At 37.0% G+C, this 25,406-nt stretch overlaps 1 protein-coding gene across 3 annotated transcripts in view; it reads right to left on the bottom strand.

Moving 5' to 3' along the window:
* AKT3 (AKT serine/threonine kinase 3) overlaps positions 1-25,406 on the bottom strand; it is a 151,716-nt gene that overhangs the window by 33,930 nt on the left and 92,380 nt on the right. For all 3 annotated transcript variants that reach the window (XM_041477149.1, XM_041477148.1, XM_041477150.1), the window contains exons 6-10: positions 19,084-19,215; positions 15,141-15,206; positions 13,462-13,530; positions 6,380-6,502; positions 4,455-4,583 (exon numbers count right to left, since the gene is read on the bottom strand). In XM_041477149.1, coding sequence (XP_041333083.1) covers positions 4,455-4,583; positions 6,380-6,502; positions 13,462-13,530; positions 15,141-15,206; positions 19,084-19,215 — 519 coding nt within the window. The remainder of the gene's footprint in view (positions 1-4,454; positions 4,584-6,379; positions 6,503-13,461; positions 13,531-15,140; positions 15,207-19,083; positions 19,216-25,406) is intronic.

Consider the following 25,406-nt stretch of genomic DNA (forward strand, 5'->3'; position numbering starts at 1 on the left):
GTCTGTGTTTTTATGCCAATAAAATATAATTATATCCTTCCATTTTCCCTGTTATTAGAATAGACCTACACATCACTGATCACCTACATCTTTTAAGAGTCATTTGAATGACATCAGTGAAGTCCCTTACAGACTTGTTCAGAGTCAAAACAACTTCTCTTCTGTTATTAGAAAGATTTAAAACTTCAAAAGTAATTTCTGGTATTTAAAGCTTGTCTCTCCCATGACACCAAAGCTTAGTACCACATTTGACTGCTCTCCTATAACAAAGACTGTGCACTTAGTCCTATGAACTTGAACTGAAATACAGAGATCCAGAAACTGTTACCTCATCCAAGGAAACATCCTTATAAATGATCAGACCCCAAAGAAATTTTACTTCTCTGCCCAAGTAGCTTCATTTCCTGAATGTTCTGTTAAAGGGAGTCTGTACTAGTCTGTATCTTTCTTATCAGGTCTCATCCTTGACAGTCAACTGAAAACTATCAAAATCCAAACTGCTCTTAAAAGACTCACAGGTATATTTACAAGTACTCTCCTCAGTTTTATTCTTTCTTTTTTAAGCAAGTGATACTGCCTGTAAAAGACATGTGGTCCTGTCCTACCTTTGCCACTCCAAAACAGCAAAAGAAGCATTGTTTGGGAAAAAAAAAATCAAGCATACATCTGTGTTACCTAAATGGGATCACAATTCATCTTTTTCTCATTGGATCTACAAATATTTTCTGACACCTCAATGATCCCTAGTGTGACAGCTTACCTTGAAGAATAACAATGGAAACAGACTTTTAAGAAATAGTTTCTTTGTCTTGAAAAACTGCTAAGTGAGAAATTGTAACATTTTATACCTTTCAAATGGGGGATGTCACAGATTCTTACAGCCGAGGGAATTATTAACTACTACCTCTACACTTAAACATACACAAAAAATTAGGCTTGGGTTAGTTCTACAGCAGATGATAAGGGTAATTTCACTATTATACAACCAAATTATTCTCAAAAAAACTATATAATTTCACAAACAAAAAGTTACTTGCTCATTTTTCAATAAGTGTGACAAATGTACATCTGTACTGCTAACAAATATAAGCCTTGCTATTTGGCAGTGGCAACTATTTTCTTCCCAGAGGATGTGTTCATACCCCTACTGTATTTTATGCTCAGCACATAGTGATACAAGATGAACACAGTCCATGCTATTTTAATTTTCTTTAGACCATAGAAAACTGGTGTTGGATATCAGGGAAGGGCTAGGGGATGCACCTATGGACCACTTAGCCAGAAGCCCTGCATACCTTGAACAGCTCAGTGTGTGGTGAAGGTACTCATTAACTTCCATATGGGTTTCACAAATGATAAATCAGTGATGGTCCAGAATTCTATCTCCACAGATGCAAATTGACTCTAACTTGGCAAGTTCATTACAGTTTTGGTTTTTTTTTTCTGTGGCACATCATCCATTTGATCTCTGCATGGACAGGAGCATTTTTCTAGATCTCCTAATTATCTACACAGTCAGTGTCAGGTCCTATATGAGAGGTCAGGCCCTATCAATGTGAGATGAAAAAGTCTATTCAACAGAGGGTCAGAAGGACTATTTTGATCCCAGAAACAGAAGGTCTGTGAGGAAAATGCAGCAACAGGTAGGATCATTTACTCATCAAGAGTAATTCTGAAATTGCCCTGGATAATAATTCTGTATCAATCCACAGAGATACCTTCACATCAGACACTGCCATGCAAGGAGGAAATATACCTTAATCTGTCTTAGCTACTTTCCTCTCTTACTGTTGGAAGCATCGGCAACCTAGTTTTTGCAAAAAGATGGAATAGTAAGGAGGACTCCATATATCAAACAATGGTGCAAAAGGCATTGGGGAAACCAAGTTTGGAACCGAAACCACAATTAGTACAAAAGGAAATATTAAGTCAGTTTTGAGGCTGGATATAGATTCCCATCAGTGCAGTGTTCCTGGGGTGGTAGGCAGCAGTCCCAGGTTGCCCAGGTGCGTTAAACAAGTTGCTAATCTAGTGTTCTCTATCAGCAGCCAGGAAGTACATGGAAAACTGAAGTAAAAACCTGAAGAAGGGATGCATCCATCACAGCTGACACAGATGAAAACAAAGGATGCAAAGATATTATTAAAAGGACAGATGATGGATAGATTTCCCCATATAACTGGAGAATTAATATCTTGCCACTAAAGAAAGGCTGAAAGGTATCTGCCTTTAAACCTACCATGACCAGGCAAGACATAAGTACATGCTGCCATCTGTCTTGGGATAGACAGGCAGGAATTCAGCGTGGTAACAAGATTAAAGTCCAGTGGTAACATCAGGCTCTCATGCTCTGAAGTTTGCCACAAGGCAGTAAATCTTTGGCGCCTGAAAATTATTTCTGTGGCCTGAACTGCAAAGAGAAGTGATTTTTGAGCATTGGTTCTCTGAAGCATGTTCACAAACAGACTGGAGGACCCAGGCTCTTGATGGTCCCTTCTTCAGTCAGCTGCCCTGACAAAAATAGGTACAATTGTCTCAGGTGAGCAGCTATCCTCCTAAAGATGTTGAGTATTCTCATGCCATATCAGTAACCTCTCTGAGGGAAAAGGGAATGAGTTTCCTTGTTCCCAAGGTTAATGAAGAGTCAATTTCCTTCTAAACAGATTTTTACAGGGCAGGTCTCCAAAAACACTCATAATGGGAGGTAGAGCAGAGAACTGGGGCTTCAAGAGAGCAGAAAAGCAAACTGGATCAAGTAACTTGCGCTGAGTGTCTAAAACCAAGTTTGATGAAAGAGAGCTAACATGTTTTCAAATGAGTCAAGGATGATAGTACCAGATGTATGAAGAGAAAGTTAGTGGCTCCTAAAAATACTGCTGTTTCCTTTACTGTTGGAGAAAGAACATATCAAAATATCTTCCTATCATCCAAAATGGATTCAGTAACTCTACCTATCATATTGACTTATAGCCAAGTATTAGCAGTTTCAATTTCCTCTGTGATTGCAAACTGAAAGGGATTTTAAGCAATTTAGAAAGACTCAAACCTACGTACCTAGCCATCCTAAAATCTTAATTTCCAGCCAGCACTATCCAGAAGGTGATGTGTACCTGTTTGTTTGACATTCCTTAATTTCAAGGTTTAGAATAAAAAACAAAATGCAATCAAAATTGCTTATTGAAACAGGCTCCAGGGCTTGTGGCTGCTACTGAGGGTTCAGTGCTGCTGAAAGTAAGAGAAGGAAGACCTGTGTCTAATCAGTGCCTCCTCCCTTCAAACTAAGGCAGGTTGTTCTTCAAAGGCAATACGTAGTAACAAGACTTTTATTGTAGTGCAGAGTTGCTGCAAGAGGTGGGAAATCCCTCTGAAAACTCTTTAAAACTTTCTTCAATGAAATGGTAGGACTGAAGGGCCTTTTAAAGCCCTTTAGCTTGGCTAGAAAGTTATCTCAGTATGAGGTGTGCACTATGTCAATTAGAAATCCTGATTGCTGACAAGAGGGGAAATAAGGGCTAATTCAGCATCCACAGAATCCTTAGCTAAATTAAATAAAAATTAGGCTGTCTTTCATATCGCTGCTGGAATTGTATTTGGCAGCCCCTGAGAAAAGGCAGAATGACATTTCTGAGGACCACAATCAGTACTGTTGACTGAAGCCAGGCAGGGCCAAAACACAATCTTGGTGGTGCCTCCCTTGCCTTTTTTCAGCAGGAACCAGTGGCAGAGCTGTCAGCACTAATAATAATGGAGCAGATCACTTGGATGACTTGAGCTTCCACAACAGATTCTCAAGTGGCCAAACCAGAGCTCCAATCAAAGTTCCTGCAAGGGGAACCAAAGCAATGTCTTGATGTTCATCTTTTTATCAATCCTTAAGGAGTGTGATGCCTGGCACTCTGAGTGCCAGCTAATGGGAAAGATGGGGTGGCATACTCTGGGATGTCACTTCTGCTCACATACTAGGAAACAGACAGTTTTGGTGCCCACCTCAACCAGTTCGGAGGTTGACACACTCAACTGCTTTTAGCAGAAATATCTAAAATTTCAACTCCCTCTCCCTGCAACCGGGGAATTCAGATAAAACCCATCAAACTCAGTACCTTCCTATTCCCCCTCGCCTCCACTGAGGCTATATAAATGCTAGTTATACAGCTCAGTTAAGCAGGATCATATGTTCCAAGTGACAGACAGATGGAAGATTATTTTTGAAGAAATCATTGGAAGATAAAAACTTTAAGAGTGGAAGGCAAACATAAGAAGGAAAATGCACGTTAGAGGCCTTTTTAAACACTAAGAAGCAGAGCATCAATACATATACCATCACCACAAAGAACAGCAGCACATTCCATTCTGAATAACAGCTATAGGGTATTAATCAGGCAGACTGTCAGTCTAAAATTAAATGGAAAGGAAACATTTTATACAGTATTATAAGAAAATATTCTAAATCATACCTCAGGTGCCAGGTATTCTGGAGTACCACAGAATGTTTTCATAGTTGCTGCATCTGTGATTCCTTCTTTGCAAAGTCCAAAATCTGTAATTTTTATGTGTCCATCTTTATCCAACATTAGATTTTCTAACTGTGTGTTGGGGAGAAAAATATTCCCTTAGTATTTCTTAACAGGACAGATCAATGTATTACATCAATTTTGTAAAAAAAAGAGCTATTCCTTGCAAAAGTATGTAATTCTTTTGTAATTAAATACAGCATCAAACATTACAGCATTTAACAGTTTTACTGCCACACAAGTTACATAATTAGTTAATACTTAAATACAGTTTACAATAGTAAATCTCAGGTCAGTGACTTCAGAAGTTTCCTTTGGTCTCACATGATAGTCACTGATCAAGATACCTTTTACTTTCTATACTGTCATAAAACAGCCTGTATCCATAAATCCTTAAAATACCTCCAACTTCAGAACCTTTTCAATAATAGACAGAATTTGGGATAGGGCAGCTACTGGTAAAAACACCCCTGAGGTAAATTCCTCCTTGTCTACTTGCAAAGGACACTTCTTAAATTGTGAATTTATACCTCTGTATGCTTTTTAAACATATGATTCTTGCTTTGAAATGGGAAAGCATTCATTATAATGGCTAATATCACTTTCCCAAAAGGTTTCAATTAGCTGTACTTAAAATACAGATAGAACTGAAACCAAGGAAAACATTCTAAACAACTTTTCTCAACAGAAAATGGTTTGGTTTTTAACTTATTATAAGGCATGTAGGGAAAATACCAACATAGAACAATCACAGCCCTGTCATTCTAAGTCTGCATAAAGCCTGAAATACAATCAAAAGTATAGATTTCCTGTTGAGGTCCAGTGTGTTATAAAGAAAATGTAAATAGTCAACACGAAAAATAGAAGATTAATGATGTCAAACTCCTCTTTCTTTATTATTTAGTACTTAAATAAAAAACTATCACCTATCATTCCTTGACCATACAATTGTATATTCCCCCAGGATTTCACAGCATTTCACATTATTACAACAGATTCTGCTACAAACAGGTAGCCCAGTATTTTTTTTCTGATTGCCTTCCTGAGCAGAACTTGCCTACCAATTCCTCCTTCTTCTGGGTTTCTGTACAAAGGATTGCATGAATGAATTCCACTACTGTGCATATACAACAGGAAAGCACAATTTCCTGTACATTAAATTGAAGGCTTGTCACAGAAATAAATTTGTCTCATCATGGAATTTAGAGGTTCCTCCTACGCAAGTTAGAAAATATTCCTGTTGAAAACAGAGGTTATTTGTCCATATAACATGGTCATAGTGTGTAACAGGGTACCTGGCAACTGTATATCCTGGCAAATCTAAAACAAACGACATTCCAGTAAAAGGAATCTTTCCCAAGACACAAAAGACAAAATAATTTTTTAATCAATGCTGAAATAAATTCTTTTTCTGTTGAAGTATTCTGAATTTTTTTTAATGTTCCCAATGCATACAGAAACATCTCATTGCTGAGATAAAAAGAATGCAGTCACATTGCCCCAGTTCACCATCTCCCTTGTTTCAGGACATTGAGAATTGTATTTGAGATTTGTGCTGAAATCTAAGTTGTTATGAGTAACAGGGCAGGGGGTGGGAGGATGAGGATCAGAAGTTTAAATCTCCTTCAGGTGTTGCTACTACAGTACCCTGTTTCATTTTATAATCAAATTAAAGTCAGGGAATATACCCATCTAGAGATTACTACATCAAACAACTTCCTCCAGCACACACAGAACTTAAAACTGAACACAGATTTTTTTTTTCCACATTAACTCTGAATAGTGCAACTTTATAATTACTTTGTGTTTGTCCCCATAGTCTCTGCAAAAACAAAAATTTGATTACTTTTTTTCCTTTCTTTTTTTACCTTGAGATCACGGTACACAATCTTCCCAGAATGCAGATAGTCCAGGGCAGAGACAATTTCTGCACCATAGAAGCGTGTGCGGTCCTCTGAGAACACGCGCTCTCTCGACAAATGGAAAAACAGCTGCAGGGTAAACAGCAGGGACAGGATTGTAATAATTACTGATTTAGTGGGGGAAATTAACACAAACATAAAACACCTCTCATCACCATATTGTGATGATAGATAGTGTACTCTCAGTGGACACTCAGCACTCTTAGACAGCAGCTGGCTTATCTTTTCCAGGTTTCCAAAGGGAGAAAGCGAGCTGTTAAATCAGCGTTTTAATCAATATACCAATCTTGTTTAAGGCATTCTGTTTGCTACTCATTTAACCTTCAGTTACCAGAGGAAAAAAAAAAAAAAGAAGAAGTACTCAACAGCATCATTCTGTACTTCTCCCTCTGCAACTTCCTCAGATTTTTTGCTTTAAGCCACTGAGAAATATCACTAAAATGTGCAGATTTTGGTTCTGCCTCATGTTTTTCACTGCTTTAGTAACTTTTCTTTGAACTGGAAAAGGTTTAGTTCTTCAATAGACTTGGACTGAGCAGGGAACTGGCATTTTCCAAACCACACATTCACACTGCTAGCAGTAGTAGTCCTAGAAAAAGCAAATCAACAATGCTTAGGGCTTATAAAAACAAATCTGTGTATTTAGAGTATTTCTTTGCTACAATGTAAACACTGGTTTGGGTGTTTTGTCTCTTCTTTAATACTTTTGAAGTAACAGCACTTTGCAGGCACTTGAAAGTCTTTCAGCAAACAATAATAGTCACTATGTATTGCCAGTAATTTCAGCTGCAATGAAAAAGTGTAAGATAAATCTCTGTAAGGTTGTCAGTATCTTAATGGATAAAACACCACCCTCAGAATCCGGAACAACATCTAAAAAAGCACATTTTAGCTATTCAATTCAAATGTTTTCTAAAGTGGTGAGTTTTAATTACTGTTTAAAGCAAGTCTGGGTAATTCTTCAAGCAAAGATTAGTGAGTATATATTTCTGTATTCTCCATAAGACCAGATCAGCCATGTTACAATGTTTTTGGCTTCACCACAGGAGCTAACAATCAACAAAACAAAAATAAAAAATGGTACCATTTATAAATTAAACATAGACAGTGAAATCCACAACAGCTATGCATGCAAGCTTGGGTGGGTTTTTTCACTGTTTAAAGTATCAAGTAGATGAGAACTGTGAAATGACAAGGTAGGTTAAAAATTACCCAAAAGCCAACCAGTAAAAAAAAAAGCCAATGATGTGCTTAATCTGTCTTTATCACATCCTACTTTAGGCCTTTAGAAAATCTACACTATCCACAAGGCACAGAACAGTGTAGGAATTACTGCAGCTATTTTCAGTGGGTAGGCTTCTGGATGTGGCACTTGGGGATAGGGTTTAGGGATGGTTATGGTGGTGCTTGGTTGATGGTTGGACTAAATAATCTTCAAGGTGGCTTCAAACCTTGATAATTCTGTGACTTTTCAAAAAAGTCACTGCTATGGACTAGAAGTCAACTTCTTTCCTGAGAACTGTAATTCATGATAGATGTATCACTTTTATCTTAGCCTAAACAAAATTCCCAGTAAACTGAGCCTTTTGGCATCATATATCTGTATAAGCAGAGACTTCACAGGATACAGAAAGTGCACTATGATTTAAAGAAAATATTTAAACTTTTGTTCATTGTATCTGGATTCCCCTTTCAACTTTTTTTCCAGTGCTCAAGACACCCTGTGTAAAAAAGGCAAACCCGCATGACAAGGAGGATCCTTATTTTGCAGGTGTGCCTGTTGCTCCTGTTGCCCACCTGTTCAGGCACAAATCCCTGGTGGGCAGGAGCCCTCTCTGTGTGACTTGCTCTCCGTACTGATGGCCCAGTGACCAGAGCAATCACAAGACCCACCCATGCTAAGCAACCAAGTATGACTCCATGAAATTCTTCATGCATTACCAAACTGGGAAAAGAAAAGTACCTTTCCCAATTTTTGTGGTCCTTTCCACACATTTCTGCAGTATTTAAATAGAAAACAAATACTGCTAAGTAGAATTTCATTCACATAAAGCAAAATACAAAATTTACACAATTTATGCCTTTATGTCTGTTTCGTGGTCTCTCATAAATAATAAGCTAGTGCTACTCATTTTTAAGAGTGGTTTTTTTGTGTTGATGGATTAAAAGTAATTAAAAAAACAGATCAACACACTCTGAAAATTTGTAACTTCCAGTTAGTCCTACATTTCATATCTATTCCAAAGGACTATTGCAATTTTCTGTTTGAAGGAGACTAATCCAGTAGCTGAACAGCAGCCTTAGAAAATTCTCAAACTTCAGGATACTTGTCACCAACATTTTTGTTTTAGTTTCCATTTAAAATGTCCCAAATCTGAATCTAAAACTTCATAGTCTGACAATTAACATATAAAAAAAAATTACTTTCTTTATTGTTTATTTCCAACAAGATTATTGATATTAATTAAAAACAACAACTTCAAAGTAAAATGACCAGTTAGAAACAACTAACAGCAGTTGTGTTCGTCAAAGAAACTGTGAGCTTCTGAGTCAGCTTATTTTAATGTATATGTGACACCACAGTCACTCTTCCTCACATTATTATAGCACCTAACAGAGCTGTCACCAAACCATACTTGCTAGTTTTGAATGAAGAATGTACATTTAGATGTAAAAATGCACATTTAAAGCACATTCATACACTCAGATATATGCTAAAGATATTAAGCAGATTCTAAAATTATAACAGGGAAAGCTGGGAGATTACAGGGGGATTATAGCATAATTTTCAGCTAATTAATTAGCTGGTTCACTATTTCAGAATAATTCTGCCACTGTGTTCTATTTACAATTGTCAGAACAGGAAGATTATATTTATTAAATCAAAGAAGGAAAAGAAGAAATGTGATGCAAGGTTAGAAAAAAAAAGGTTTCCAATATTTTCACTATTTATTGATTTACAGTTATTAAATATGTGCCATAAAATCACAGAAATTGCAATAGAAATAGCTTTGGCACAAAGAAAGCCATTTTACACATAATATTTTTGATGGCATACACGAGGGTGTTATTGTTACAGTGACGACTGGAGCTACAAATTTCCTAGTATGCCTTTAAAAACTAAACAACAATGCTGTCATTTTTCCTAATAAAAAAATTTAACGGAAAAACTTAAACAAAGATCAAACATAGAAGTATATTCAGCTGCAAATCCAAGCATGCCAAATATATAAAAGACACAACCTTGTATCAATTGATATGTTAAAATTGTACACACAATAGTGACCTACTTAGCATGTTTCAAAGTTGAATGTCTGGCTCTTGGTGTTGTGTACTGAGTTTGTTCAGCACTGCATTTTATATTTGAGTGTTGATTTTGCAAAGCACTTGCAGTAGCAACCTTGAAATTTCAAATAATTTATTTATTGTTTCAGACTTTATTCTGCTTCTTGGCACATTCTATAACCAAAGAAATATAGCACTCTTATCATGGACTATCATAATTTAAGGTTAAGGAACATATTCTTGTTTACTTTTTTTTTTTTTTTTTTTTTTTTTTTGGTTAAGTAGGTTGTAAATCCTCTGTCTTTTTCTTTTATTTTTTTTTCTAGGCAGTAATAGCACTTGTTCAATTACAACAAGCCATTTAGTTCTCTCCTGCCTAATGAATGGAAGTAAGAGCTGTGCAACAAAAATGCCAAAAGGAACAGAGATTCAGAATTCTTTTGTGGAGAAGTATCTGAACAAATTTTAGGGTCTAATTTTATTATACACACAATTACCAATTAAATTGGTTACAAAGTACAAAATCTGGAATTATCCTTAAATGCAGAGTGAGGAAGTTAATCAACTTACTAGTCAGCTGAATCAGAGTACTCTGCAGAGTAATGTATGTAATAGATTTAATTCCTAAAACATTTTCAAACTTTAAAGCAAAATACTGGAAATAAAAACTGGGAAACATACACACCAAAATTATTCCCCAAAAATAAAGAGCCATTTGGTCAACTCAGCTAAGCCAGATGAATATTTGTTTTCTTAAAATATAATTTCAATTTCTTAATGCTACTTTAACATAATTCCTTCAGTACAACAAAGGTATTGAAAAGTAATTACAGTGGCAGATGCATCCCTCTAGCTACACACTGCAACATAGCCCATGATCAATAGACATTGGTAAACATTTCACCCATGGAGTCTAAAAGCAAAACCAAAAGAAGATAAAATTAAGCTTTTGGCCCACAACAGTTATTTCAAGATTGTGCATTCAGCAACAGGAAAAATGTTCTCAGTATAAGGAAAACATATTCAATATCTCCATCTGAATAATCTGTTTGGAAAAAAATCCTCTAATGTTTTTTTTTAGTATATTAAAATACATAATATGCTGGGGTTTTTTTTAATGGAATCCAAAGGATTTGACTGTAATGCTTTGTACACTGTAAAAGAGCACACACTTACACACCAGTAAAATTGATGCAGTTGCATTTGCATTGTAACATGTTCTCTTACTAACTAAGCCCAGCCTACTTGAAGTTACATAGGCAAGGTAAGGCAAAGATAAATTGTTACTAATGCAGAGGGATATTAACTTCACTGTGCATCTAGATTTTCAATAGATATAAAAGATTCTTGCTTACAGTCATTTAACACAACTACTTCTCCTCCTGTAGGAAGTTCTGTGCCCCTTTCCTTGACTTTTTTTCCTTTCTAGACAGAGAAAGAGGAAGGAAAGACTCCTACTACTGACCACAGTTTTTATTACTGTACTAGGGCAGAAGCCTAAATGGTGGCATTTTCTTGCTTTCACCTGGGTAGGAGACAAGAATATGTATACAAACTCCAAGAACTCCTTCATGAGGAGAACTGTTTGGGTAATAGTGCTCCTGAAAGACATAATCCATGAAAATTCCCAACAAATTGATTCAGGCACAATAGTTTACCTTAAAAAAAACATAATTTAAATGAATTTTAAACAGAAACACACTGAAGGTAGAACAGCACTGAAGAGAATCAAATCAACATGGTACATCTACAGTCAATTTCCCACTGGAAGGACAAAATTAAAACATGAGTTTTCAACACCTTTAACAGTCAGCATACATAGGGAAATGTAACTTCCTTGGAACACAGAATAGTAGATAGAAGCAGCAAAAGAAAAAAGTCTATCATATAACCTGCTGGCTAAACTTTGAGCAACCTACTTTCAGTGACTCTGAGTTAATAGCAAGGCTATTTTTACAAATATGAAATCCTCTGTATTTTTTGGGAGACACTGACTAAAGTCTGAAATGCACAAGAAAATTTTGTAAGAGTAAAGATTTTCCTATGAAAAAAGACAGTTTGTCCAACTTACTATTCCAGATCTCTAGTGAAAGAGAAGCATGTGGGCAAATCAAGAGAGTTCCCACAAAGAATACTGCCTACTCCCAAAAGGCCATTTTTTCCCACTGTGGCAAAACTTCAGAGTTAGCTTCATTGAATTAGAGAACCACCAGCAAAGTACATGAGCAACACTGACAAACAGCAGCACCGTACCTGGAAGAAAGTAACTCAATCCTGGCACGAGTACATTGCAATTGCAATCCCCAAAGCAAAGGCAGGCTGCCACCCCCAAACACGACACATGACACTTGCAGTTGTAGCCAGAAAGTTGCACCACCAAATGCAGAGAAATGCATTGACCAAACTGCAATTGACCAAAATACAGCCAGAGCATCCTTAATCATAAGAAAGGAGTTAAAAACATCCTCTGTGGGTTCTGCTCTGCATTCAAAGATGATGGGAAAAAAGACAAATAGCTAAATTCAACTTTCAAACAGTCTCCCCAGAGATTACAGAAATGCAGCAAGATCCTACACAGGGGAAAACCATGAAGAATTAGCTAGTTTATAAGACAATACTTAAAATTCGTTGCAGACAGCACTGACTTAATATTGGTGATGTAAATTCAATGTCAAATAAGCCAGCTGAGTGTCCAAGAGAAGGCTATTATCCCTTTACTGCCAAGGGAGATTTTTGTATCTGGTTCAACATCTGTGATGTGCAGAACTGAGTTTATACATTGAGTTTAACAAGCCATCCTCCCATATGAGAACCCTATAGCAACATATTTAGGCACGGCTGGTAGAGGATGGCCAAGGACAAGTTGAGATCCAATGGACTGCAGGCGTTGGGATTATAGCCCAGCAGTTTTACTGCAGAAGACAGCCAAAACATAATGCAAAGCATTACATATCATGCCACAGCAATTCCTGAATGAAGAAAGTCTTTTAATTAAAAAAAACCTCCTAGTGGAAACACTTAGTCCTTTAACATTATCATGAAGCATACAGTTGACAAAATAAGGAAAATCCCTCAGTTCATTTTGTAACAAGACACAGTCTGAATAGCAAACAGCATCTGAAAGGTAGATAAAAGCCCTCTTCTTTGATGGCAGTTCTCTAATTCCATTTGCTGGGTATCATTTTTGATATTTCATTCTTTAGTAAGCAGCTGGAGGACAGCAATGGCTTCAAAGCTAACAACACTCTAAGAAGTTCAGCGCTTTAGTTGAAATTTCCAGAGTATCCAGCAAGTGAAGTGGAGACAAGCAATGAAAAACATGAATGCTCCACGCATTTCCAATAGATATTTGTAATAGTTACAGCAAAGAGAGCACACATTTTGTATTAGGACAAAAGTAACCCTCATCAATATTATTTTTGCTTATTTACACTGGATTATGACTGTTTCATGCCAGAGCATGCTATAATATGCTTAATTAAAAAGAACAATAAGCAAGTATATGTAATTATTTCTCTAGCATTAAATTATCTCTCACTATACAGAAGCCTAATTTTTTCAGAAAAGGAACTAGTTTTGACTAAAAAGTTAAAAGAATATGTCAACTTTTTTAAAAAATAAAACACTTCAATTTTTTTTAATGATACCAGAGAGCACAAAGGCAAGGAAAAAATATACCATTAAAAGTGTAATCCAAAGACAGCCTTACTGTTACAAGTGCAGAACATCTTTCTTAAACTTACCTCTCCTCCGTTAACATACTCCATCACAAAACACAAACGATCCTTTGTCTGGAAGGAATATTTCAAGGACTTGCAAAGAAAACAGCAAAATCAAACCAATTATCATCTTATATTAACCCAATATCTTGCACTTAAACTGTAAACAAATTTTATCTTTTTAAGCAGAAAATTCTGATTTTGGCAAGAACTTTATGAGTAATTAAAAGTGTTACTTTTTATCTGGAGCTTGAGATGAATTAAGACAAAAACTTTCAAATGTTTCTTCATCTCTGCTACATGTCCACTGATATGAAAGCATCATGCTTATTACAATAAAGTATTAAATGGGTACTAAAACACAAAATTTCATACAGTACCACCTATGTCCACTCACTCTACTTTATGATGTCCACTTCCACAGTGCCCATGAAGAGAGAGATAATCATATTCTTTTTCATTTCTTCCAAATGAAATTTTAAAAGTCATCCTAACATCCAGCATGCTTTCATTTCCAAAGCAAGGTCTTTCTAGTTTCATATTATGGAATGTTAAGGATGCTAAGTGCCAAATTAATATATTAATTTCCATACAATTTTAAAGTTGCAACAGATGTTATGATCTTAATTAAAAATTTTGATTTGTCAATGTTGACTTATCAATGATAGCACAGAAAATCTCCAGATGAAGGCTTGGTCTAAAAGAAATGAAATGTAGTAGAACTACATGTGACTAAACTGCATATCTCAATATAAAACTTGCTGAAGAATAACAGAAAGATAAGAAGATATAACTGTAGTACCATTGTTGCATTTTTTGATGGGAGGCACCCCTACTCCTGCTTACCATTACACTCTAATTGAAGAAACATTGCAGGACCTCCTTCATCTTTACTGAATTTCCAAGGATATTTTGGCCCACCAATGTAAATGCAATCCTCTGCATTCCAAAAAAGTTAAGTTTTTCTAAATAGGAAAGCTTCCATGCTACACTTTGAAATTTTAATGCAAAATAAAAAAAATAGCCTGGGTCAAAAAGCATGTTCATTATATTTTGAAACATAGGGAAGTATTTTTTAATATATTCTCAAACAAGAGGAATCAGAATTGCTTCTACAGAAGAAAGTCACCTGTAAAGTTAAATCAATTAATTGTAATTTGTTATGAGTCTCAAAATTTTCGTCTTTTCAGTCTTTCCCTTTTATTAAATATTAACCACATGAATACAAAGGTAGTGGGGTTTGAGTTTTGCAGCCCTGTAAGCTACTTATTTTGAACAAATAAAATAGTTACTTTTATTGTTTTACTGAATTTTAAACGAAATTTTCTTAGTAAAAAATGCTTACACTTCTGTGAAATTAATAAATTTTATTTTAGAAGTGATCATATACAAAATCTGAAAAAACTGCATAATGGTTACACATTTCTACAATTAAATTTATTTTCGGTACAGTAAAGCTTTACAAATTGAACACAAATTTTATTTCTGAATTCTTCATTGCATTAAGTATTATTAATTCTTAATATTTCTGAATTTTTAATGTATTCTTATTATTTATCTTGATAAAGGACATCATAAGCACTAGATAGCTATTTATTGTTTACAAATCACCATGAGAAAGAATTCAAAATTTGTAAAATATGTTCATAATGGATGTTAAATATTACCTGCTAATGTACTTCAAACTAGTTCCCAATACTTACTGTTAAAAAAGGGTGTCTGGTGTTTTTCAATACTCTGCTTTCTGTAAGAGTGTGAGCCACTTCATCCTGTGAAATAAAGAGAAGTAGGTCTGAATTAAGATATAAAATTGTTATTTAATTAATTATAAGAAAAAGGTCAATGCTTTCAAAAAGAGAGAGCTACAGTACAGTTTTGAAAAATAAATGAATTTTCACATTTTTTGAGGAAATATTTGACAAAAATCCGATTTAACGTATTTTATTTGGTTTTCTTATTTTCTTGTTTTAAAATGAAGTCTTTACACTCAATTCAGAGACGAAAGAAATTATAATATAGGATTTGATAGCTTAAAAACATAGTCATCACAGCTTCACAGCTCTGGTATGAATCACCTGAACAATGTATCTACAGAGAGACTAAACCAATGTGCGAGACATGTACACACGGAGTAAGTGACAGGCAAACAAAAAACCCAGTCTCATCTAGCCAAGTGTTAAGTCAAGTGAGGAATTTTGGTTTTAAACTTTCACTCGGTTTGGTGTTGGTCTTGTTTTTATCCACCCAAGCTGTCCTTAGGAGCCCAGCAGTGAGCAGTGCTCCTCTATCCGGACTGAGCATCCCTAAGGACACTGGAATCCTTGGGAGTGGGAGATGTCCACACAACCCCCAACTCATTTCCAGCCACAATTTGGAAAAGAGGCACTTTGGGGAGAGACAGTGACACTCTCCTGTCTGCGAGCCTGAGCAGGAAAGATAAAAATGAGCTCTGTACCAAAGTGAGAGAAGGACACTGAGCAGTTGCTGTGGATCGTTGCTTTCCGGCAAGCTCATCCATGTTTGTCCCCTGCTCCCTCACAAGCCCTCTCACCAGCCCTTGGGGTGGGCACCATGCAGGGGGCAGAGAAGGAGCCTGGGGGTGCCAGCTAGGCCCCAGGGCACAGCTGTGACACCACCAGCTGTGCAGAGAGCACAGCTGGGCAGTGCAGAGAGCACAGCTGGGCAGGGTGAGGGGACGAGGACGGCGGGCAGAGGGCTCGCTCTGAGCTACAACAGGAGCAGCTCCTGAGGGTTTGGGAGGAAAGTACAGCTCTTAGGGGGGTCACAGCATGAACACACAGCCATTTTAAACAATTCTGCATGTAACACATGCTGTGAATCCCCCTCCCCAGGCTGCCAGGGCCAGGCCTGAAACACCCAGGAGCCACTGGGAGGGCGCAGCCATTTTCTGTAGCATTGAGAAACCACTGAGCTTTATGATACACTGAACTAGACTACCCTGGTGTGACTCAAACTTGTACTGGAAACCCACAGAAGTAAATATATTTAGTCAGAGTACACGCTATTATTGCCACAAATAATACCAATATAATATTATTGTACTACACACATGCTTATCAGACTATGCACTGAAGATAAGGTATTATTAAACTGGAAAGTAAACACAGATGTCAGGAGTTTTAAATTAGACTTTTAAAATTGCCAAAATAGGAAGTTGAACAACAACAACAGAGTCAGTGGTAACAAATTATGATGCCATTCAGCTGAATAGGAGTGCAACACTGAGTACTCTACAACGATATACAGGGGGAAACACTAAAACAAAAAACCACACTTCAAGGAGAAAAACAAGCACAAAAGGTTCGTTTATCTATTTATTTATTTTTAAACCTCTGTAGTTCACCAGATATATGGCATAAAAAGGTAGCAATGACCAGTTTTTCTGGAATTGCTTCAGGAGTCTGTAATACTGGTAGTAATTTCCTTGTAAGTGTAGTATTAATGTCATGTAAACAGGATAAACAAATTTTGTCTGAACTGGGCAGATGCTATACAGCTGTCAATGCATCACTTTTCTGCTTCATACTATGCTTAGGGCTTTTATAGGGCTTCTTTTGCCCTGGCAGGTAGCAATAGGACAAGTGGGAATAGTCAAACTAAAAGTAGAGAGATTTCGATTAAATGCTAAGGAGAAATTCTTTACTGAGAGAGTGGTCAGACACTGGGAACAGGTTGCCCAGAGAAACTGTGGATGTCTGAAGGTGCTGAAGGTGCTCAAGGCCAGGCTGGATGGGGATTTCAGCAATCTGGTCTAGTGGAATGTGTCCCTGCCCACAGCAGGGGGATTGGAACAAGATGATCTTTTAGGTGCCTTCCAACCAAAGCCATTCTGTGATTCTAGTGTGTATTATAGCACTCACATGCTGAATTGGGACTGCAGATCCATTCTACCTAGTGACCCTGTCCTTAGCAGTGATCTCCAGAGCTAAATGCTATTGATAAACCCCCATAGCATGTTCACAGCCTGATTGGGCTAAATTCAAACTTAAACGGTTCCATCTCTGATTTCTCCAAAATTTCTCTACCTTTATACATACCTCTATGAACAAGATTTTTTTGCTCACCTTAGACAAAGTTTCCCAATAATCAGCTTTAATCAATTCTAAAAAGTCAGTGATATTGTAGCAGGCAAGAAAGTAATTAGAAAACCCTTAAATTTTAAAAATCTGTTTGGTATGTTATTGGTACAAAGAAAAAAGCTGAAGTGCTCTGAAGGCTGGAAGGATACAAGCCAGCAGCTGCAGAAAAGGAGCTCACAAGATCTCCTGAGGATCCCCAGATGCCAGGGGTGAGCAGAACACTGGTCAAGGATGTCAGGCTGGAGACTGAGGCTCAGCACGCAGCAACCAGACAGGCTCTGAGACCCACAGGGCAAACCCAGAGATTGCTGCCAGGTCTTACAAGAAGGGCCACTGGGGACTCCTTCCCATGCAGAATCAGGGGAGTGCAGCAGCAATAGCCTCTGTTCTTCCTGTACCTCCTGACTCTGAAGAAGAAAAGGGCACTCTTTGCTGCTGATAGCCCAACCCATGCACACGCTGACCAGGCTGCCACGGCACACAAGACAGCTGCTGAGGGCACGTAGAGCTCATAGGTCACTCCCTTCACTGCTGAAGACATAAATTTAAGTTTCTCCCTCTGTAACAGGGCTAGTTATAATGATACTCAAGGAAATATAATTGTCTTTGAGGCCTCCACTCCTCTGCCAAATTTAATTGCAACTGATCTACACGTTCTAAAGCTATCAGAAAGTGAGTGACAGATAATGAACATAGACTGCAAGACCCTTGTAGGCCCTGTTTTCATAGTTCAGTAGGAAAATCATACAAATCTGAAGGATATTTTTGTATTTAATCTATGTAAAATAGATTCACATTCATATTCAGGTTTTATGGATACTGATACTGTTAGCCTCAAGCATTCAAAAATATCACTCAGACCCACATCACTCGAAACAGCCTCATTTAACAATTGGGATTATTTTTAATTGTGTCTCATGTTGATAAGTGTATGTAGGTTTCTTGCTTTCAACTTCTTCTGAGGAAGTGGGATTCAAAACTTCAGAGTTGCTAGAAACAAAGCTCAGAGTAGATGATCTAGATTTGAGCTTGTGTGATATTATGACCATGCACAAGAGCCAGTGACACTAATCAAGTTTAAGTGATTAAACCACAACTTCAGCCATCAGCTTCAGACTCTTCCTATTTCTCAAAAACTGAAAAAAATGGAATCATTAGCCCCATGCATAGCAATCTTACAACATAGCAGGAACAGAGCACAGGCCCATTCAATTAAATGTGTTTATCTGAATAAACCTGCAACTGACTTAGAAAAAAAATGTGAAGTATCCAATATGCCCCAGAATGCACTTTTTGTTGTATAAATTCAGATTGCATTATCTTGCTGCCCAGTAAACTCTCTCAGTGTTTTAGCACATTCTAGATAATAAAATAGGGGAAAAGCATGCAAAATGGTTATACGTTTTTTTTTGCATTCTTGTTTTCTGAAGATACACACATACTTCTATCAAATTGTTAGTCTCAAAAATCAAAATCCCTTATGTATTAAATATTGATTATTCCATTCTTTAAAATGACCCAATATTAAAAATATAACCTTTCTTACCTTTGCAATAATTACTTCTTTTTTCAAAATCTTCATAGCATAGTATTTGCCACTAGCCTTCTCTCGGACCAGGATAACTTTGCCAAACGTGCCTTTGCCCAGTAGTTTTAAGTAGTCAAAATCATTCATTGTCTATAAGGAACAAAGAACAAGGATTAGCAAGACTTAGGTTATCCAGTTCCAACATATAACCAAACCCTGTTACCGATAAAATAAGAACAGTTTACAAAAACAGGCCCAATTCTGTGATAAAGTTTGTAATCACAGAATTGTTTAGGTTGAGAAAGATCTTTAAGATCATAAAGTCCTGCTGTCAACCCAACACTACCAAGTCTGTCACTAAACCAGGTCCCTAAATGCCACATCTACATGTCTTCTAAATAGCTACAGGGGTGGTGACTCTGCCACCTCCCTGGCAGCCTGTTTCAATGCTTAACAACTCTTTTAATGAAGAAATTTTCCCTAATATACACCCTAAACTTCTCCTGGAGTAACTTGAGGCTACTTTCTTTCATTCCATCACTTCTTACTTGGGAGAAGAGATCAATTCCCCTCCTCTTCCTATACCCTCCCTTCAGGCAATTATAGAGAACAATAAGGTCCCCCCGAGACTCTTTCTCAAGGATAAACATCCCCAGCTCCCTCAGCTGCTCCTCATAAGACTCTGCCCTAGACAGAGCTCCGTTGCCCCTTTCTGGACACACTACAGCATGGATCAGATCACTGAACCTTTCCCCTTGGATTATGGGGGTTTCATTCTGCTTCCCCTCCCTGTCTTCCAGTTTGGGGAGGGGCTGAGTGCCCAGACAACACTGCTCTTGCTGCTTTTCACCAAGGCAAACAAGGCAGCTAGCTGCTGTCATTAAACCAGCAGGATAAATCATTCAGTAGTATTAATATAATGCTCAAAAGCCAAGTACTGCACACACTTTTATTTTTATAAAGCACACACAGGACAAAGCCTTAGCCTAAAGCAATGTTTCAAGAATGCTTCACATTTAAGAAATTTCATGAACTCCTGCATTACCAGGGACACACAAACATGGTGTATCAGTAGGTTTTGCACAATACCAACCACTGCACTGATGGCTTTTTTGAAACATACACAATCCTAACTGAAATGTTGTACCTGTACCTGTAAGACTTTACAGCAGCCTTTCCATTAGAATTAGACTTTTAAAAATTTCAGTACAGATTACAATTACATGGTATTTACATTAATCAATCTGGCTCTGAAAAGGAGAAGGTGGCAAGTTTTCATCTTTCCTGTGACTCTGTTACTGCCCTAGTTTTGCAGGTTAAACACAGTACATCCAAGAGCTGGTTCCACCAACAAACAAATTGAGTCTAGTAGATTTATCAGCTCAACTGGCATGTCACACATGGTAAGAGTATGACCAGATGATCTCAGAGCTCAAAGCAGTATAGCCACTTTCTGGAGCCCAAAGTTTTAGTCAATAATCCTCTTACTTTTACAAGTTTATTTCACAGCCAGTTCAGAAGCACCAGCTCCATGGTCTATGCATTAGATGCAAGGATGAGGATGTAGAGAAAAAACAGAACAACACTGAGAACACAGTGACTGCACAGGGCTGCCCTGAATTGACAGCAGAATTTACTTAGCCAATCACTGTGTGCTTCTACAGCACATCTTTCATTGTGCTGTGTGAGTGGTTTGGTTGCAGCACCACAAAAACATCGAATTTTGCACTCACCTATTCTTGTTATAGCACTGTCCTGCAGTATCAATGACCTTTCTTCCTTTGTGAAAAGCACATCTCAAAACATTTTTAAAGAGTAATTATACTCTGAGTCTCAGTGTTGCTAAGTTAAATGTACTTAACCCTGTTTTGTGAGAGAAAAAGATCATCCCTTATCTTTCATCTTCTCAGTGTCTCTTTCTATCACTAGTCATGGCCTCAGGCAGTTGGGTGAATACTGCTGTTCTGGATAAAGTTCTACTTGTATTTTCCCAAGAAAATTAGAACTTTCCTTATCTCTACCAGAAATACTCCTTAACACTGCCTACTTATTTCACACACATTCCAGGGGTAGAGGCATTGGGCACTTCCCTGGCGTGTGACCATAGTGGCAGCAAAATATATTCACTTCACTTGTGTAAGAGAAAAAAGGGCAAAATTACCTTCTGAAATTATTTATTCCTTTAAGCTCAAGTGCATACTATTACTGTGGATCTGAATTTGCTGTTGACAAACTCTGAAAGTAATTTCTGCAGTTGTTCACTCAGAGTTGGTTTGCAATGTGCTCACATATACTAGGTTAAACTGAAGTTCCATCAACCACATCAATGTAGATTTTAAGTGTTCAACCTCCAGCTTCCAAGCTGCAAAAGTTCTTCAACACTCCATTTAACACCTGGGTACCTGGGTGTTTCAAAGCTTCATTAAGAAGATGCTTCCCATATATACATTTTCTAGCTATATCAATAGGAATTAAATGTTTTTCCCATCTAACTGTTGATTGGTAGCTTCTAAGCAAATTAACCTTGATGCTCACACAAACATTTTGCAGTGACAAGTCTTGCTTTGCTGCCCAAACCACCTCACATCAAGAGGAACAAAACTGCATTTATCCCAGCAAGAAATACGAGTAACAGAGATTTCAAAGGCTCGGTATAACTTTTACCTAAAGCAAACTCACTTTACACAACTGAGTGTAAAGTTATAGTTTATTACTACAGACAAATCCCTGCAGAGTCAACTTCTCCAAAACCTACTCTAATGCGTGATAACTTGCAGTGCATGATGTAATATGTAAAGCTGTGATCACAACAATGTGTGGCTCCTCGTTTTCAATCACCTAAAGATAAGACGTCTCAATGTTCATTTTCAGTTCAGTATTTTGGAAAGTCAGGTTATCTACGTCATGGTTCTGTGACAACCATCAAGGAGAAAACAACTGCCTTTGAGCAAAAGCAGGGAATATTGACAAAAACCCACGAAAAATTAAAAATGCATTCAAAATACAATTCAGGCAGAAGATGAGTAATTCAGTCCTAAGCTATCATGCTCCCTGACAAACAATGGCTGACAGCTTTATTGATAAAAAATACTGAGCTAGTGACTGTGACAACTTATGCCTTTAACAGTCACAAATTTATGAGATCACACGCAGCCTTAGAGGAGTAACTTCTCCAACATTTCTGATTTTCTCTAAGATACTGGAATTAGAGAATGACCCTCAGAGTCTGAATAAAACCAGGTCAGAAAAGCTGCCCTTTGCCCATACACAGAAGGAGGATCTTGGCTCAGCTGATCGCAGACATGGATTTGATGCTAAGGGCAGCAAGTCAGTCAAACGGAAAGACTGATTTGCCCAAAATTTGCTTACATAATGTTCAGCAAAGCAGTCATGAATCTAGATGCAAGCTCAGTGAAAACAAGTTAAAAATATATGTATATTTATAAGAGAAAGGTAATAGGTTTGCAAGATTTTGAGCCATGGCTTAACAGCACATTATGGCAGTAGTGTTAGTTCTAAGAATAAAGTCTCCTGATGCTCTCATTCCTTAGAAGCTTAGCAGAAGGCTTAGAGACGATACGAAGTGCAGGGTAACTCAAAAAGTCTGCCAAAGAACACAAGACCTTGGGAGATAAAAACACAGATGCCATAGCTAGGGGTGTACTGAAAACTGGTGGAAAAATGGAAATACTTCCTAAACCTGAAGGAAGATGGCAACTTTGGAGGCTCCCGTAAGATTGGATTCTTTCTCCTTCATTATTTTCCCTAGTTTTTCATTTCTACTGTACTCCAATCTTTTTGAATCTTTTTCTTCATTGCATTACTTTTAGGCTTCCTCTGAAAAATCTGTTCTTTATTCACTCTGCATCCTGCAAATCAGATTTGTAAATGAAGAAAAAGCAATGAAGCCACAGGAGACTGCACTAACCAAAAAAACATGAAGTTCAGCTTTCTACAAAACCTTTTTGTTCCCCTAAGGAAATATCTGTTGACCATCTAAACACATCATCCCCTGTGGATGATCTGTTAAAAAAAATACGTCCTAATGTAGGTGTTAAAAATTCCTACCAAAGAAACTAACTTTTTTTTTTTAAATTCCTGACGTGCACAATTATTAGACCATGTGGAGTTTTCATCTGATTTCATCAGGGAAAAACTCTACTAAGAAGTAATAGTACAGCAAGAAATAAAACCAGTTTTCTAAGAATTTTGATTGTTACAAATTTTAGTGAAGTGTAAAACTTGAATTGCACATTGACACCATTTTAAAAAATTGGGGAAAAGAAGAGGTGCTTCTGGTTCTTCCAGCTAATCTAAGCAGGGATGTAGCTGTCATGTTTATTCAAATCAAGTTTCACATCCTAAAGGCTGTTTTCTTTTCGCTACCTTTTCAGAGAAGAACAGGCCCAACTCCTCTCTGTCTTGTCTCTTAATCTGATTATGCTCTTCTACTCATATGTATACCATCTGGTGCATGCACAAGCAAAATTCACTGGGCTTAGATGTAAAATCAGGTGACAAAACAAGCTTTTGTCAAAAAAGGACACATTGTGTAAAAATCCCTGAAAGGAAAGAAATCCAATACAAAAAAAAAATCAATAAAAATGCATTAAGTCATTATAACTGAAATGGTTCTGATTACATTAACAACTACGAAAGCTTAAACAATAGCTTTTCAGAGACATTTCTACAAAACAAAAACAGCTTTTAAAAGACCTGTTTTTCACAATTTCAATTAAGTTGGAGGCAGTGGTAATTCCCTGTCATAATGGTCACTTTGTATTTTTTATTCCAAAAACTTCTGAGCATCTTTCACTAACATCTTCCAATAGATAGAAATCTGCCGTGGGATTCTGAGTTTTAGCTCTATTGTTTCTATTTTTTTTTTTCTTTTTTTACTTTATTACCTTTTTATATATCTTTTTTTTTCCTAGTTCTGTTATTTTGCTCTGTTATTAGATGTTGAATATCAACATTCTTCATTTCACCTTTGTCTTGTAGAGTTTGCTTTTGGCCGCCAAAGCCATTAAATATTTACTTTTGGTTGCCAAAACCATTAAATATTCCGTAGTACTGCCCATGCACTGTCCCAGCATATTATTTCAGCATTTCTTAAAGCACAAGTGGCAAGACAGAAACAAAACTGATCCTCCCACCCCTGTTCCCATAACCCTTTTTGTTGTACGGGAAAACACACTGCACTGTGAACAAGGAGAGCACATTCCAGACAAACTACTTGTATCAGATGGCATTAATTTTGACACCTGGAAAATTAGTGTTGTTATGCAGTGGTTTTGTACTCCACTAAGAGGATACACAGGCTTGGAACAGTGCTCAGATCTTTAAGAGAGCAGACCCAAATCCCCTCCACATAATCACACTGCCTCTCACAAGGCTGACACATCTTAAACACCGCCTCTGTCTCGCTGCCACTTCTATTTTACGCTTATATTGGAGCACAGTCATTAAATATCCATGCCATCAGGCTAAAGGTTTAAAGTCAGCCTGACAATATATATTCAGAGTAATTGTTACAGCTCTATATAATTGATTTTACCTTTTTCTATAGCAGACAGAGGTTGGAAATTTGCATACAATGAAACTGCATAAAAGAACTCTGTTTGGACTGCAAACTCAAGTTCTTAAAAATTAGGACATGATAGAACTAAAGTTGCCTATTGCATCTTTTTGTATTCTGAAGAGTATAGCTCTCAGCCCTGACTTTTCTACAGTTCTTGCTTCATGTAGCACAACAAACAAAACATGCTCTATTAGTAAATAGAGAAATGTTCACAATTTCTTGTATTGTTCATCACTCAAAGGCATTCAGTTATGTGAGCCATAAAACTGTTTTGCTCTGTCAGCAGATTTATATTTCATTTTCTACAGGTTTCACTTCTACCTAGAAAAAGTAAAGTCAGTCCTATGTAAACTGGTTATTATTTTTTCATGCAGTTTCAGTGAATTTCTTGAGTCATGTCAATTCTGTATAGCAAATGAGGGACATGAGTTTGAGTAGTCCATACAGGACAAAACAGAGACACACAGCAAACTTTGAGTGGCATCAGATCTTTAAAACATGCTCTTGATTGTGTGTTTAACCTGTTGACTCTGGAAATGCAACCACAAGTATGCTATAGCAAACAATGTTGATGTTCCTACTTAAACCAAAAGCTGTAAAAGACAGAAAAACGAAATGCTGTTTTTTCTTACTTCATTGAAAACTAAAGCAAAGTTATTTCCCAAGTTAGCAAAAAAAAAAGGTCATTAAAAGCTAGATCCTGCTAGCCTTTCTCATGCAAATTACCTAATTTGTACTGGTATTATTTGCATGAGAAAAG

The sequence above is a fragment of the Pyrgilauda ruficollis genome, unplaced genomic scaffold, assembly GCF_017590135.1.
Source record: "Pyrgilauda ruficollis isolate IOZ18807 unplaced genomic scaffold, ASM1759013v1 scaffold4, whole genome shotgun sequence".
Taxonomy (NCBI): Eukaryota; Metazoa; Chordata; class Aves; order Passeriformes; family Passeridae; genus Pyrgilauda; species Pyrgilauda ruficollis.